Source organism: Aythya marila (assembly GCF_965140915.1).
Source record: "Aythya marila genome assembly, chromosome: 1".
Lineage (NCBI taxonomy): Eukaryota > Metazoa > Chordata > Aves > Anseriformes > Anatidae > Aythya > Aythya marila.
Window position 1 is genome coordinate 124881007 of NC_139042.1, and position 18059 is coordinate 124899065.

Here is an 18059-nt window from a genome sequence, read left to right on the forward strand (position 1 = left end):
ATGTATCCAAAAGGTAGCAGCTTGACAAAAGCAGAGGGATGTTTTGCTTAGTTGTTGTTTTATTACTATTATTATACTACTTTTTGCAGCTGGTCCTTCAGTCTCTCACGGCCTCACTGTGAACTAAAAGTGTTAACTTGGAAAAAACAACCAACCAACCAACCAACCAAAAACCACAACAAAATCACAGACATCACCAGACAAAACTGCATCACCCTTGAACTAAGTGCAGTCCTGGTGGGTGAGACGGGCTCCTCTCTGGTCCTGCCACACCACCTTCAGGCTGACAAGATCTCTAGGGCTCTACACCCATTCGACCACCAGAGGGAGCAGAACTAGTATTTGAAAGCAGGCAAATTTTCTCAGGTGTTTTCTGGTGAAAAGAAAGGTCCTTCTCATTTTCAGGTGGTACAGAAATTCAGCTTACTCCGGTTTTGAAAGCCCAGTACTATCGTGGCTTATCAAGAGACAGAAGCCAGAAGTGCTGCAGTTCAGCCGAGTGGAGATACTTTGACTGTACTAAATTAGGTTTCCAGCTATGGCATCAATAGATAAGAGAAACACCTATGAGTATGTATCTGATGAACAAGAAAGTGGAGTTTTATGCAAGGATACTGAAATTCCATTCTCAGTTTAGTCATTCCCCCTAGCTTTCTCTATAAGGTGAAGTATTAATATGCTGCTGCTTTCTCATTTTGATTGAAGCCCAGGTAAGGAGTTGTCTACATTCCTGGTGGCATGTGCATGTTTGTTTATCTTATAGTGATCAAAGAAGCACAAAAAGGGGGAAGTTACTGCTGGAGGTCTCTAGGTCAAATATCTGCTCACAGCAGGGTTAACACCAAAGTGGTACCAGGTTACTCAGGGCCTTGTTCAGGAAAATCCTATACATCTCTGATAGGGTTTATCTCTAGATATGGGATGAAAAGTGAGGGACCATCCCCTGCTTCTACTGGGATGAGCAATAAAAATCAAAACCCAGATGTACACACTGCCTCTATCAACTTCATTTGTTCCCTTGCCCTTGTTTTTCTTCTCAAGGGAGAAAGAAAACCAGCTTGACTACTCATGCAATCAAGTCCCCAGGTCCCTAAGTTAGAATCACTTTGTGATCAAGAAGGGTCATTTGTGTTCCTTTGTAGGAGCATAAAATATCTGTTAAAAAGGCCTGAGTTTCTGGATGAAAAGTAGTCCACGTGCAAAACTAATTTAATAGTTGAAACCACTAGATGGTAGGAATCTATCTTCTGCAGACTGAAGTCAACTGTTTGAAATATTCTAAGATAATTGTTGATGGAGTAGAGCCAGAAAATTTTCCAAGGCAAAAAAGAAAACACAAGAATATTAAACTGTGGTCATGATGGTGAGAATAAAAGAGAAGGGACGCAAACCCTCTATAGGGAATTAAACATAAAAACTGTCTCCTGAGCTCTACAGAGCTGTCATGGATTTTTCTTAGAGCTGTAGAGTTAGTGGATAAAAGAAATGAATCAAGGCCAAAGAACAAGGGCCTGATTCCATCTACCAAAAGCATCTCCAGAGCAAGTTCTTCATTCATACTGAAGTGAAGCTTGTTGCAGAATGTGACCAGGGCCTCTGGGAGCCCTATTTATATGTATATTGTCCTATATATATGTATGCTACCATATCTTACTGAAAGACTGTACAAGGTGCACAGATTCAAGATACCAATACTACAGGCTGACTGATGTAGGGATACTTTGTTAGTCTGGGAATCGATACCAACTTGGGAACTCAGAAGATTGTTTCTAGGTTCAGTTTTGTTCATGATCTAGTAGGACATTTAATAGCACAGTGGTGAAATTCATAGCTCTTTCTAAAATGTGAGGTACAAAAAACTCAGGAAAAAAAAAAAAAAAAAAAAAAAGAAACGTATGGAAGAGTTGTGTCTGAACTGCATTTCAAAAGAAGCACATCTTAATTCCATCTTGGGAGTGCCTTATTACTGTCCCAACGTTACATGAAGACAAGACCTGGTGCATACCATTCCTCCTCACTTCCCTCACCACAAGCCCATATTTCTGTAGGAGGAAAGACCAGGTGTGTTGTGTATTGCTATTTTCCACCTAGATAACTAATCTCAGCAATACACAAAACAGGACATGGGAAAACAGAAGGAAAAAAAAAGCCCTGCGATCCAGAAATACTTTGAGGGTCTCAAAACAGAGGATGAGAATCAATCCAAAGAAATGTTGAGAGTGAGTGTAAAAGATTCAGTTGTCCTCTTGCCATCAAAAAGCATATCAGAGATGCACAGCTCACTGGTAAGACATGACTATTAAAAAGTTTTGGAGGTGTAAAGATAAAGACATTCTGAAAATAAATTATTTTATTTTTATTTATTATTTGTTTTTCACTAGACACTAAGAGAATTAGCTTTGTCCAACAGTTTACAAAAAATAATAATAATAATAATAATAAAAAAAAAAATCCAACATTACGATGTGCAAGAAAAAGCATCCCATCAGTGAAATACTTTGTGGAGTTGTATGGAAAATCCAGATTGTACTCCACTTTATTGGGTGCAGCCTCTGTGTAGATTCCTTCTCTTTCCCTTAGGATGTGCAGTTTGGTGCAGAGGACACTTGGCAAAGCTACACAGCAGAGCTTACACAGATATCAGTAAAGTTCCAGGCATTTGGGTTTTCTACTTTTTTTGTGTTTACACTCATTTATAGCCTTATTGTTACTGTGACATATTTTGTTTGACTGTGACAATATTTTGTTACTGTTACAATATTTTTTTTGACTACCACTGTATACCACTGTGACAATATTTCAACAACCCCTGTACATATTCTAAGAGGGAGCTACAGTAGATGAAATCTACAAAATCTAATCTACAAACTAACAAAGCTGTACATAGAATTTCTGACCCCCATCATTTGGAATACTCTATTTTCTGACACCCATCAGCCAACACTAACAAAGGGGAGAAGATGAAAGTAAATCTTTTTTAGGCCATCTTTTCCAATTAGCCCTAGAAAATCTGTTCCTGCACATCCCATCAGCTTAGATCAAATGTCCTTGAGTATCTGCCAACTAAGTAAAACGACACAGAGAATCCCCACATTCTTGACACCAGAGATTTGGTACTTTAAAGATTCTACAGATGTAAACCTGGGTATGCCTAAGGAACTGAATAAAATCTGCAACACTTTTTTTTTTTTTTCCTCTTTAGAAAACATGCAAGCTCCTGAGCACTCCTAGAGCCTTATTCTCCAGCTGCAAATGTTTTTTCTCATTTCATGCCTATGGGGGCCATCTCGTTTCATGCCTATGCTGTCCCATCACAAAGGAGAAGTTAGCCATAGGCACACCTCCTTCATTGCTATGTCATAGACTAAGAAGGCACAGTATTGTATAAACAAAAACTGAAATGGGTACATTCTGCTAGTGCAAACTTAAGGTACAAGATGTAGATAGGGAAACATTATATTTGTGTTGCAATGGGAATCACTTAAATGTTGGGAAAAGATGGGCGTAAAAATGTAACAGCACTGTAGACTGAGAAAAAAGAAAACTTTTTAGACAAGATTAAACTGGAATAAATTTAAGATAACTAATTTGAATGACACTAATATTTTAATTGTTTTTATTGATATTTTACTTCTTGCATTATGCTAAATGTAAAGATTAGTATTTTGACTGTTTCTTCTGAAAGGAGCTCAGATCTGTAGCACCAGCCCCTTCTCACAGCAGAGCTGACTCCAGAGCTCTATCAAACTGCTCACAGCTGTGCCCTGGTAAGTCTGGAACATCTCCAAGGGTGGAGATCCCCCCAGCTTCTCTAGGCAACCCATCAAAGTCCTTTCTTCACTCTTCTTTGGGGAGGAGGAAAAAGAATGCAGGAGGAACACAGTCTTACAGCAAGTGGAGGAACATTGCCATCTCTGTTTTATGGGGAAGGGGTTAACAGATGTATTTGAGAGAGAATACTATTCGTGATAAAAGAACATCTGAATGGTGGAAAAGTTACCACAAAAGGAATTTATTTTGTATTTACATCCCTCAAGTAGGAAACTAATGAAATGAGGTTTTCCTACCCAGAAGAAAGAGGGAGTCCTCCCAGGTCAGTTTCTCTTTCAACATGACTTTTGTACTGAAAAGCAGGAGACTGCCCATGATGAGGAGCTTACTAACAGGAAAATGGTAATTCTGCAAGATGGTGAGAGGTCTGGAGGGGAAGACACGTGAAGAGCGGCTGAAGTCACTTGGTTTGTTCAGCCTGGAGAGGAGAGGGCTGAAGGGAGACCTCATCAGAGTCTACTGCTTCCTCGAGGTGGGGGCGTGGAGGGAGGCGCTGAGCTCTGCTCTTTGGTGACTAACGATAGGAGCCGAGGAAATGGCTCGCAGCTGTGACGAGGTGTTTGAGGCTGAGTATCGGGAAAAGGAGTCTCCGGAGCAGGAGCAAGTACGGTAGCAAGGGCTGCCCGGGAGGTGGCAATCGGGAGCCTCTTACAGGGCTAGAGCAAAAGTGGAGGGAGGCTCCCAGGAAAAAGGTGGCTGCCTTTAAGGTGGGTTTATTTGCCTGCCAGATGGGAAGTCTGTGACCAGCCCCTTTAAAACAGGTAAAGGCAGTAAGGCTTCTCCACCCACTTGCCTTGATCTTTCATCATAACTGTGGGCCAGGCGGGGAGGTTGTGCAATGTGCGCGCTCCAGTCAGGAGGCTGTGGGAGAGGTTCATGCGCTGCGAGCAGGAGCCGAGGCTCGGAGGCCTGAGCCAGGAGAGCAGGCAGGGGCTGGGATCGAGGCCCCCTCTCCAGCCAGCATGGAGCTGAGGACCTCGACTGGCAGGATCGAGCTCTCCCTTGGGCTCCTTCTCTTCTGGGCTCTCCTTCCTTCTGAGGTGCTTGGGAAAGAAGGTAAGTGTGGGGCCTGCTAGTCTTGGGTGGCAGGCGAGCGAGAGGGACTTCTTCCGAAAGGGCAGGGAAAAGGGCCTGGGCTACTTGCATGGGGACCCAGGGACAGTGCAGCCTGCCTGGAGAGAGCTGGAGAAGGCCTGCAGGAGACTGCAGTGCATAGGGAAGGCAGATAGGTAGGGGGGTTGAAGGCGAAGAGCAAGCCGCTTCTGACTCTTGGTGGCTCAATGAACTGAGCTCAGGTATGTGGTTCCCCCCTCCCTCTCCACCCCCACCCAGATGAAGCACAAATGCCTTGGCATATCCAGTGATCCAAGAGAATCTGTTTGCATTAAACACAAGTGTTGCAGATAACAAGCTCAAACATAACCTCATAAAGTCATTGCCGCCACCCTCCTCAAAAACATCCCTGAAGTTTCCTGAGGAAGCCCTCTTGAGGGTTAACCCTTGTAAGCAAGAGAACAGTCATTTTTGGAGGTTTGGAAGGCAAGGTGGTTTCTTTCACTTACCTCAGGGCTGGTAGGTAGTGTTGGGCTTTACAATTTCTTCTTCCAGCTCTTCTTTTAAGACTCCCTGCTCCCCTTCCCTGTTCCACTTAGTCCCTTTTACTAGAAGTAGTAATCTTTTTTTTTTTCTTCCATCTTGGCAGTTGCACAGTAGTTATGAAATGTCTGGGGAATGGAAATTTTAACAGAGAGGTGAGGAAGAGTAAATCTCCATTCAGTTTCCTACCTCTTGCACCTAACTCCTGTTAGAGAATTCTTTCTGAGTCTGTTTTGTGTGGTGAGAAGTGTCAGGGTTTTTCAATCCCAAGGACAGTCCCCTCCTTTGCTGCTCCTGGCCCTTGATTGAGAGGATTTAGTCATAACTGGCAGCTCAGCTGTGGGATCATCTCAGACTCACTGCATGATGAATGCTCTTTTAAACTGTTCTTGACAAGCACGTTTGTATTAAGGATTCAGCTAAATGGATGCAGCTAGTAGATGTTGTGGAGAAGGCAAACCTAGGTGAGAAGTAATATAAGGTATTGCCACACAGGTTCTGTTTTCCCTAAGTGTGTGACCAGTAGTTGGCAATTACACTCAGGGACTTCTCTGCCAGCTTCTCACCTATCTCAAACATCTTATTTTGGCTGTGGCTGTGATCTACTCTTCCTTAATGTGCAGCAGGGAACAGCCCATTTCCCTGTCCTCTCTTATCTGAAGTCTTTCTTCTTTTTGGGGAGATCTTCTATGTGTCTGGACAGCCATGGAGAGATTTCTAGGAGAGAGGCTGTGGACCAAAGAGCTAGTAGCTCCAGAGTACTTTTATTCCCTGTGCTTTTGTAGTCCTGCTTACTCATTCTTCCTTTCTTTGGAGACTCCCTGTTGTGGGTCTTTCAGTTTGAGAGATGCACTTGTTGAGAGGGGACTTTGCCTTCTCCAGTGGGCACAGGGTAGCTGAAGAAGCACCTGCTGGAGGTACCGTGACATGGTACACGGGATGTGGAAGGTTTCTGTCCCGGCCTCTTTTGATTTTTTTTTTTTTTTCCCTTTGCTCTCTGCTAGAACTTGCTGTGCAGCCCCTCTCACTTCCACATCACTGCTTCAGGCCTGAAGTGCGTGGGATAGATGTTATCTGGGTGATGGTTCTGGAAGGACAGGCTACCTCACCCTGAGAGTTTTTGGAGCCAACAACACAAGAATAGTATCTCAGATAGACTGAGAGCAGAAGGGAAGTGAGTGAGGAGCTTTGTCTGGACAGGGAGTCTGTGGCTAGGAAAGTTTTGCCATATGACCATGCTGTGAATGCAGCAAACTTGCAAAACCTGGATTCCTGCTTTTCCCTTCTCCTGATCCTGAAAGGGTGTTTCAGAGGTGAGAACAGCAGTGCAATCCCTCTTATCTCTGATTCTGGGCCCACAGCCTGCTTCCTCATTCCACAGGACTCCTGCTGATCTGCACTTTACACTTTATTAGTTGTAGTTGGCAGGCAGCATTCGTAAAGCAGTCAGACGAGGGGGAGGAAATCCAGTTATTTAAATGCTGTTTAAAATTTCCCCCCCCCTCCTACTTTTCACTCCCCCCTCCCCTCCCCCCCCCCCCCTTTTTTTTTTCCTGTTACCATTAGAAATGTCCCCTCTGAATACACCCACAGGAATTCAAAAGGGAATCCAAGGATTTCTTCCAGTTTCCTATGTTCCCAAGTCAGGGCTGCAGTAGGTGCACTGAAACGAGTAGCCTGTGCTGTCAGTACCGGCAGACCCAAAGGCAGGCATGAAGCTGCACATCCAGCAGTACAACTCACTTTAACTTTTCTCCCTTCTCCCTGTTTACCAAAGAAGTGATAAGTTTTTAATTTTTCTTTAGATCAAAACTTCACGGTAAAGTCTGATTGTATTTTTCAAGTTTCTTTGCGGGCTAACAATGAATATACTACTGAATTTCTCCATTGCACGACTCCAGGAGCCAAGGCTTAACACACAGTCATGCAGTGCAAACCTTTGAGAGGTGGCAATGTTGTGCCCTGGAGATGCTATTAGCTTTCTCTCTTGGTTAAAACTGTTTTGAGGGGGAGAGAGTAAAACGGTTTCTAGGCCACCATCAGATGGTGAACAGCCTGGGTCAGCGGTGTAGTGCTGGTCAGTTTGAGAAACTGCCTCATGGCTTTTGGGCCCTGTGACAGTGGAAAATCCCTTTTACAACTTCACATTGCTTCTGTCTTTCTGCCAGTGTTTGAAGCACTGAATAGTAGTTCCTCTAGGCGACATCGATTGATCTTTTGTGTTGGTAATTTATTTGATCACCTGCCTCTTCATCCACTTTGTCTGCTGGTTTCCTATTCCAAGGAAAGATGTGCTCGGCTGCTAATACTGGCTTCCCATTTCAATAGGCTTCAGACTCCTCCTATTTTGGGACAATTTTAAAAGGCAGTAAGTGTCAGGGTTTAGCATGTCATTATGTATTGTATGTGTTAATTGAGAGGAGGGTGGAAGAGGAGGGGGTCTCATGAGGAAGAACTTCTAACTCGTCCTGACTAATAGCACTGTTTTTTATTTTCCCATCCTTCCTCCAGCCATATTTTCTGAAGGTAAAAAGTCACAAAGAATGCGTGAGCTGAGAGACAAAGTGCAGGCTTTGTCTTCCTTGACAAAACTAGAATGAAGTCATTCCATGGCAAATAGGAGTTGAGTTACTGATTTTTCTTCACCCTCTTCTGTTTTTCAGTGGATCTGCTAGACACAAGCACTGCACAGGGTGAACTGGGCTGGCTTCCAGACCCTCCAGAAGTAGGGGTGAGTACGCGTGTTCAAGGATGGGGAGCTGCTGGGAATGCTAGGTGATGGAAAAATGTAATCCAAGTTGAAATTTCACCCTGTGTCCCAGAATCAGGCTTTTTTTGCAGCCCCATCCTCTCCTGGGCCTTGCATGGTCTTTGTCTCCTTTGCAGTCCCTTCACCTCTACAGCCTCACCCACTAGCCAGCTGTTAAAGGACTGTAAATCTTCCAGTAGCTTTCAGTAACTAAACGTGTTCTTGAAATATATTGTTTTTATGATGCAATAAAACTTAACAGAAAAAGAGGAAAAATCAAATCATATGTCTCCTTCTCCAGGCAAATAGCCATGGCAGAAGTATTTCTGTCTACAAGCCTCTAAAAATTTAGAAATTTTGCCTGCTTAAGCTTGTTCTCTCTCTTGCTCTCTCTCTTTTTTTTTTTCATCCTTCTTGAGCATTAAACTGAACGATTCAATTACAATTTATTTTTTTTAATCATCATCTGACTGAGGAAATAATTGTAAACTCATGGGGCAAGAACCTGGCATATTGGGTGGGCTGTAAGGTTCTAGGACTTTACATCCAATCTTGTTGCTATTTTTGACCCACACAACTGATAATGAGGGAGGCGTTTCCCTTTATTTCATGGCTGTAAAATTGAGCTGATGGAAGTGCTTCAAATTCTACTCCTGAAAGCACTGCAAAATTGGACTCAAAAAGGCAGCTGAGCTCTCAACTATTTTTGTGTAAGCATGGATATTTTGTATCAAATACAGACAAACAGTCCCTCTTACTGTTACAACTTAAGTTAGGGAAGGTGGTTTTCTAAGAGCAGGAGCGTGGGTGGGGTGGTAAGAAGGATGGAAGAAAAATGGATTCAGGAACCATGTTGCAGTAGTTAGAAGGATGCATGTTAATAAGTAGTTCAAATTCCTCATCCTTATCTTTCTAGCAAGGCACAAGCTCTCCTACGGAGTAAGAATCTTTACTCTTGTTGCTTATAAAGTAGACAGACCTAGGCTCAGCCTGTTCCTAACTCATTTTCATAACTTTCCTCTGTAATGTGCTGTGGCTGGTTAAAATTCATCCTAGCCTCCTCCTACTCCTGGTAGTCCTGCTAAGTGAACTAGAGCCAGATAGTGAGGTTTTCCTATACTGACATATCTGCATTTTTTGCTAGTACAGCTGTTTTGCTTATTATTATACCCTACTCAAAACAGGTGCCATACTGAGACATACATGTAGATAGTATTTTGCTCACTGCTCCCCTTCTTGTCCCTGTCAGCTGTCTGTATGGTGATTTTGACCCAATACTGTGCTCCAGGCATGTTCAGGATGAAATCAGTATATTGAAGAGATGGAAAGAAACATTAAGAAGCGCATTTTAAAAATTGTTGTCTTTCTATCAGATTATTTTTTGTCATAGAACATCTGGTTTTTGCAGAGTAGGTTCATAGCAGTGCTAGGAGCTGGCATACCCTTCTGCTTGTGTTACATCTGCTTTTTAAAATTTATGTATATATATTTAAAATGTAATTGTAACTAGGAATTTTAGAATATTCTGGAAAGAATGGCCTGAGAGCATTTTATACTAGTCGATCAAGATGCTGATGACTGATAAACTAACAGATGATGAAAAATAGATTCATTGGCTACTGAGAGCAACTCTTGCAGGAATTTGTCTAATTACATTGTTTCCTTATCGTTTCCTGTTAGGTGGATCTCTGACAAATGTCCACAAGTAAAAAGAGAACCATGGGCAATTCTCTTGAAATTAGAACTTTGAAATAGTTTCTGAAACCATTCTTTCAAAATGATGAAGTAAATGTGTTTGAAAGAGAACCAAGATTAATTCAGAACATTTTTGATACAAAAGAGCAAAGCTTAATATTGAACCGTCTGACTAGTTTAAGTAATAACAGGCTGGAAATGTCTGAGTTGTGTTGCTTATGGACTCAAAGGGAAGAGCTGTATTTCATGTAAGAATGCTATTTGTACCGAACCTCAGATGCCAGAGATCTCCTATCTGTGAGGTGGATTTGTGTCAATATGCTTATCACATGCAGGAGGAATGTGCTGTGAGGAATTTTCATGCTTTGTATGGACAAAGTCTCTGAGGCCTTGCGCAGAAGAGTTTGGATAACTCTGTGGAGGCAGAATCAGACCTTTGTTTTCTGCTCTCTTCTAGCCTATGCTAAATGCATGAAGTGGTTTGCTATGTGTGATCGTTTCATGGTCAGACAGGGTCTGCAGCTAGTGTAGACAATGCTTCTGTTAACACATGCTCAGCTTGTGAACACCAAGCTGCACGGCAGGCAGTTTTGGACAGTATGGGTCATTGTTCTGGACTGTGAGTACACTGTCTAGCAGTGAAATCTTGCCTAAGCTTAATGGTGTGATGTGAGGACTGAAGTAAAATGTATATAGAAATTGTTTGCTGAAAGGTTTATGCTAGCTTGCTTTGTAATAGCTGTTTAGAAATCTTTAATTCACTTTAAGTTACTGTCAAAAACTAGGCCCTTAGAAAGGCAGATTACTGAAGTCCTGTAATGAATAAATTAAATAACTAGGCACAGTAGCATTGCTTCTTGTCAGGTTGTAAAATAACAGTATCCAATTTATCTGTTTTGCTTTCATGTATAATTGCATCAGCCTTGAAAATACAGTAATGAGGAGTCATGCTATTCTCTTGCATTTGTCTTTCAATAGACAAGGCCCTGAGCGACTCCATCTGTTTTTGAAATTAGCCTTGCTGTGAGCAGGAGATTAGAGACCCGAAGGTCCTTTCCCACCTAAATCATGAGTATATGTGACTACGTATGTTCTTAGCAATTCTTACTGTAGGATGCTATGTGCTGGGCCTTTCAAGGTGGCATTCTATGCTGTTGTGTGGATTGTAAATTAAACACATGATTCTTTGGTGGCTGATGTGTTTTCTTTCAATGTGTACTTTCAGCAGCTCTACAACAGTCTTTGCTTGCAAAAGAGTACTTTTTCACAGCTACTTTATTTTTAATTGGGTATCTGTTATTTCCAAAATCACGTGAACTCTGCTGCTGCCACATATTGCTATTTGTGTCAATAGGCACAATTTGGACTATTATATTAGAATTGAAGGATCAGGATCAAATCCAGATGATTTTCTTAGTCTTCTTTCTGGACTACTGTTGTTCTCAATGTTTTATGAATGGTGAGGTGGGGGACATAATTTTCTCTGCCTATTCAATACTTGTTTGCTTCTACCCATACTTGAAAGTGTTGCTATCAGTTCCAAACTTTATAATATGTTCCAAACTTTATAATATGCCTACTGTGAATGGCACCTGGCTTGCTCAACCTTGGTATAGTTTCACACATGTAAATGCATAGCAACTTAATGTATTCCAGTGACATAAATAACCACTAGCTGCAGTTATCATGGCTCCCAAAACACTTGAAAAACTTTGGAAATGATGCAATTCCTGTGCAGCTCTGTAGTCTGTGTTTCACAGGATGTCTGATTGTGAATGTAGCAGCTGCCAAAGCTATATTATTGTAACTTGAGTAAAGCAGTATTCAGATTTGTTTATTTGATGCTTTATTTTATTTTATTTTTCTGTTAAACCCTAGGCTCCATTTTTGGAGCCTAGGGTTTAACAGAAAAAAAATTTTAAACCCATTGTTAAACCCATTGCTCCATTTTTTTTCTTTAGGTAATAGACTAGATCAAGTACTTGTGACCTGTCAGCAACTTTTATGTCACTGACCACAAAATGATGATTATAGGCCTTCAGGTTCTAACAAAGCAAGGTAGTTTTTCAGTGTAGTAAGAGGTCTCAGAAACCAGTCATCAGCTGGTATCAACATCTGTTTCTGCTGTTTCTGTTCAGACAGATCAGCCTGGCCATGAAAGAAATAATGGTGTGGGCCACACAGCCCTCAACCTGCAAGCGACTCCAGCACAGCTCTCCTATTTCATTAAACTTTAGCAGTTCACTTAATCATCAGTATCTTATTCAGATAGCCTTACCAGGAACAAGTCTCAGCAAGTCTGCACCATCTGAAGATGGTGTCAGAAATAACCACCAGAAATGCTGTTGTGTGCCTCTCTTTCCACAGCTGTTGATAATGCGTGTCCTCTAGGATCTAACTCAGATGTTATCATCTCTGACCCTGAAATAATATACCTCATTATATACCTCAGCCTGCTCTCAGTTTAAGTATCAGGCATAGGTGCTTAACTCCAAGTGAACAAGATCTGCATGGAAGTAAGGGACAAATGCCTGGTAAAGCCACTAAGTAACTGGAAATGGACATTGCTCTGTCTTCAGGGTCATATCCTGATATGTCCTATTGCTGTTGATGTACGGACACGTAAAGATACTTGTTGATGATATTAAGTGAAAAATAGTTACCTCATGTAAATGTATATTTGGGAGAAAGTTTAAAAAAAAAAAATATTGTACATGTCCAGATATACCTCACTCAGAGGGGTGAGAGGTGGAATAGGAAAAGTGAGATGAGAGGAAGTCGGCTACATATTAATAGCCATACTGTAAATCAGATTGCATGGTCCACTAAATAGGTAGGTAGTCTAGGATGAAGTTATGCACATACATCCAAGAAGCAATCTCAGCTTGTGAACTCAATGTTGTGACTTGAAGGGCAGAAAAGAACACATTCTGAGCCAAAGTGACGATGCTGTATGACTTACATTCATCACCATGGCTGCTCAGGCACTACAGTGATGACAGCAGTGTTGCCTAGCAGCTTGAGGAAGCTGACTCATCTTTTTATAGCTGTTGGATGAGAGTGGACAAGGTTCATTGAGCTTCCTCACATGAACACAAAAGCACCACAAGCCATCTGGAGCTTTAAGAGGAGGCTGCCTATAGCAAGGTCCTCTGAAAAGATGAGCAGGCTATTTAAAGTTTAAAACCAAACCAAATTTCATTATAATACCAACTAGAATACTGCTGAGTTTGCAGGCAGACAAGTTAGAAAGTAAAGGCTTTATATCTTTTGCTGCCAGCTGTGTCCTTGCTGGGTTGACCCAAGCTTTGAAGTGTGATTCTTACTAATTCAAAGGCTGAGTTACAGAAAAATTTGCTCATTCACTCTGGTTTCTTGGAAGGTTATTTCCATTGTTTCTAAGGCCAGTTCCTGCCTTCTTTGTGGCTGACCTAGTGCCTGCCATCTACTCGCTAGTCTTTCATGCTGCCATCTCCTGCAGCTTCTTTTCTTCAGGCATGCTTACCTTTCCAAAGAAAATGCACAATTACCCTGTCCCTGTTTGGGATTCTACCTGATCTGATGCTCTTTTTTAAAAGGAACCTATACAAACAGCGTAAGTATTGCCCATTGCCATCAGACTCATTTTCCAGCTCTACTATAAATACTGGAAGTGTAGTTGACAGACCATACAAAATCATAACTCACACTAGACTGAGCTCTTTGCCTTGGGAAAAAAAAATAAAAATCACTTTCATTTACAATAGATGCTAGGCAATGTAAAATGTAGTGCACAAATATGTGAGAGATAACGCTGTATTGGTAATTGGATTTCAGCCATGAATTCTGAACTCCTAAGATGCACCATCTGTTTTTCTGCTCCTGTGTTTTTTGTAATTATTGATGTAGTTGATGGGTGTTACCAAAGAAGACACAAGAAATAAATGTTCCAAAATACCTATGTGAAGTGTTGGACAAGAGTATCGTTCTCCGTGACCTGGTAGCACCTGTTGTGACCCAGACTGTTTTCATGCAAGACCTTAATGTGGCCAGGCAGTTCAGAGAACGAGCAGACAGCAGGACCTGGATTTGATAAACAGGTTATATAATCAATGTACTGGAGCTCTGTGGCTCAGATTAGCACCTTACCTTCCCATAAGGACATGAATACAAGTTAAATTGGAAGGAGGTGGGTGGGATACAGACCTATGCACTAGTGCCCTAAAGGACAAATAATTGCACAACACTTGCTCCTCCCTGAAGATAATCAATGGATCATTGTGGGGAAAAAAAAAATGTATCATCCCACCCAGACAGATATGCAGACAAGTAACCATTACTTTTATGTTCAGTTGTATCAAAGGTTCCATGACGATGATGTGATGAAATCAAACTTGCCTGACCATTGCCAAATGTTCAAAGAAATAAAAACAGCCTCTTTGCTGTTCTGCGATCTAAAGTTATAGGACTCATGAAGTTAAGAGTCTAGTTATAACCGTGTTTCTTTCGTTATCATCTAAATTGTCTTCCACACCCACAAGAGAGCTTACAAGAACATTGAGAAACTTTTAACTTTCTGTGACGCTGTGCTAATTCTGGAATATTTTCAAAACACCAGTACGGTGCTGCTATTTTTGATGGGTCGGTCAAGCTTTGCCTACTGACAGATTTTTCATCAGATGTATTTTAGCTAAAGAGAAGCTGTTCACAGTATTACAGCAGATATCAGCAAGGTGTCTCCATTGTCACAGTCTTACCTCTGAGGAGCTACGTTAAGAATCTAATGCAGCTGAACCTGTAATGTACAACTGGCCTTTAACTCTAAAACCATGCCAATATATTTTTTTTTGTCATGATGGCATGCAAATGCTATACGAATGTCAAAGACTCAGAATTTTGAAATTCTATTTCTCTCCCCTTTCTGTTTACATGGGGAAAGGAGAGAGAGAAATCATTCAGCTTTGTGTATTCTGCTAGGCAGTTTTAGGCTTGGGGCACCAGTGATGTATGGTTGTTGAGAAAGATTGCTCTTTCTGTAGCTCTTCTTCACTGTAGATGGCTGTACTAACCCAGCTTGTCTTTTGATCTTAGCATAGCTCTCTAACCCAAAGTTAAACAAGTTAATGCTTTTCAGCATGTGAACTCCTAACCTCTCCAGTAGAGACCTGCATCTTAGTTTAGCAACTTCAAGCTTACTGGCAAGATGCTTGCTTTGTTGTTACCTTTTTTAAAGTCTCTTAGAAGTATCCCTGTAACTTTCCCCAAGGGTGTGCAGGCCACAGGCTGGAAGTTACTGTGCTGAGCTAACCTGAAGGCAAATGAAATATGGGTCACAACAGGCAGGCTCTTATCTGAAAGGAGATGGGACAAGTGCCTGGCAGGCTAGAGATAGAGACAGCATTACTGCTGTGAGCCACAAGCTCTTGTGACTCCAGTCTGAGCCTTAGGATTTGCAATACTATCTGCTGCTTCTGTCACTGGTAGCCTACCTCTTCACAGCAAGGGTGAATTTTTTACTTTTCATGATAAAAGTACTTTTTTTCATTCAAACAAAAAAAGCTGAAACCAAAGATGATCACTTTTCTAATGCCTGAATAGCCTGCGACAGCAGCTCCAGGAAGACATACATACTGTCTCAGTTCACTTCTTAAGACAGACCTTAGGAAGAGTAACTCAGAGATAGATGGAGGAATCACAGGTTGTCCTATATCATCTCCTTGAAACAGACCTAATCTAGAGAAGGCTTATTGATAGAAGAAGCAAGGTAAGCCTTCCTGAGGCTTCAGAGCTTCAAACTGTATAAGCAATTCACAGTCAATCAAGACATATTATAACATATGTACCTTAATCTTATCATGTTTACTCACAAGGTAGACCAACCCCACACTGTTTACTGCGAATATCTGTCAGTGAACTCCCAGTTTGTCATTCATGTCATTCTAAACTGGCTTCATAAAGACAGATCTTCTTCGCTGCTTTCTTTAATACTGAATCCAACCCAGCAGTGGGAAGAATGTTGCCTTCCTTTTTCCTAAACTTGCAGTATTCTGAGCTTATTGAGATAGTATTTTTGCTAAGTGATCTCTGAGGTTTTCTTTCACTTACCACTAACTGCTGTGCTGGAATAACTTAAAGAGTTTCAAGAACAAATCTCTGGAGTTAAGTGCTGTGTCAGCGTGTGGGTTCCTGAGAATCACAGAGCACCTTTTTCTCCTCAAATCCAATAGCTACATCCTTAGGCTTCTTAGAAACTCATGCTACTAATTTATGTCTCTCTCTTGAATGCACTGGCTTTTGCCTTCTCAGCAACTTTTTAAGAATTCTAATAAGTTTTAAGAATTTAAACTTAAGAAAGTTTAAACTTAAGACAGTTAAAACTTATGAAATTTAAAAGAATTTAAAAGGAATTAAAAATGTGAAGAGGTTAAGAACTCTTTAGCTTGCTTGGAGATGGGGAGTGGAGTAGATGACCTCCAAAGGTCCCTTCTAGCCTAAGCCTTTCTACAGGTCCAAACCTCATGAGAAAGTTTTCTAGAGCATCATAAAACCACAGTTCACTCCCTTCTGGAATGAGGAAGTCTAACTCTGAGCCTCCTCCACTTCTATAAAAATATTTCCCATCCTCTGGCCAAACCGATGACTGGAGTAAGGATACAGTGTCTGGAATTAAATGGGTAGAGAGTAATATTATCAAAGGAGGTTGATTCAATGTCATTGGCAGATGAGCTGGAGAGTCAAGTAATTCATATTGATTGAATCAGACTCTACCACACATTCATTAAGAACATTACATTAAAAAACAGAGGCATACATTTTGATTTTGCAGCAGATTCCTTGAGGATGTGAGACAGTTGCCTAGCAACTTCTGGACTCATCACCCTTTCATTAAGTGTTGTATGTAACAGTATTCTTCCACTACTTTGAATTTAAAAGCTTCACTGAATAATGAAAAGAAGTCACAAGTGTCTTTAACGATAGTTCTGCAGTTGCTAGCGTAAATAATATCCTCATTTTACTTCCTTTACCCATCAGCAGCAGAGTCTAGAGAAACCATGTCTGACTCCCTTGTTATTTCTCTGTGCCACACTGCATATGAAACTGTACAATAGAAATCTTTGCTCTGAAGATCTCAGTCTGGAACAAGATGGGCTAAGATAAGATGAGAAATACAGGAGTTAGGAGTTGGATTTTTTTCCAGTAGTAGAATAGGAAAAAGTTCTGCCAGTTGTCACTATACAGGATCAAAACTTAATTTTCAATTAGTTAAGTTAGGAAAAGGGTATATTTTCACAATTCATGTCTTTCAGTGAGACATGCAAAAACTGCTTTCTGGTGATGCTTATGTGTGACACTGCCTTGAAATAAAGTGCTAATGGCAACTTTCTTTAACTCTTGGCCTTCGAATGCAATTGTATATTTCCCATCAGCTTGGTGGAGGCAGATACCCATGGAAAAAAATGCTTCTAAAAGCTATTAACGTTGGCAGTTTCTTATGAAAATTACTTTTTTGTTGCTCCCTTTCTTACCTCTTCTATTTCAATATACTTCAAGATGCCTTGTAAATTTAGTTCTGTAGCATTGTCCAGAAGTTTTTTTTTTAAATGAAATACTGCAAGGGGCAATTAAGTGACTGACACTTTTGGTTGATCAACAGAGATCGATCAGTCTATTTCTCTCTCTTGATGTTCTTAGTCCTTTGACCTGCAGTAAATGAAATAAATGAAAATCCTGTGTGGTGCACGTATATATCAACTGAATCCGATTAAGAGGGTGGGGTAACACTGGAGATTAATTACATGGAGAAAAAGGAAACAAGAAAGGACAAATTGATTCTATCTGCAGAACTTCCTGGGAGGAAACTGCAGGTATGCATTTAGGTAAATGGCTGAGAACAGACTGATACGAGCCAGTGCTATCAGCAGTGCTTGCTATCTTGGAGAAAGCAGTGATAGTTTACAGAGTGGGGCTGTACAGGAGATTTCCTTTGGCACTCTATCTCTAGTACTCCAGCAGAGTAACCCACAAGGCTGTATCTGGTCTGTGGGATCAGAAGCTGGGAGAGGAGCTGCAGGGCTGTGTCTGAGCACAGGAGGTGGTTGTGCTGAAGAAGAGGAATATGTGAATCTCATGCTCAGCTCATGAAACTTGACAAACTTAGAGTAATATAGACACTGAGGTGTTGTTTAAAATGCACCTTAACCTGCGGTGT

General features: G+C 41.2%; 1 protein-coding gene across 1 annotated transcript in view; it reads left to right on the forward strand.

The window, feature by feature from the left end:
• Positions 1-4608: 4608 nt before the first annotated feature.
• The window catches only part of EPHA1 (EPH receptor A1), a 34573-nt gene continuing 21122 nt past the window's right edge, over positions 4609-18059 (forward strand). Inside the window, exons 1-2 of the mRNA XM_082784527.1 lie at positions 4609-4887; positions 8091-8158. Of these exons, the coding sequence (XP_082640653.1) occupies positions 4794-4887; positions 8091-8158 (162 nt within the window). The 5' untranslated portion in view covers positions 4609-4793. The remainder of the gene's footprint in view (positions 4888-8090; positions 8159-18059) is intronic.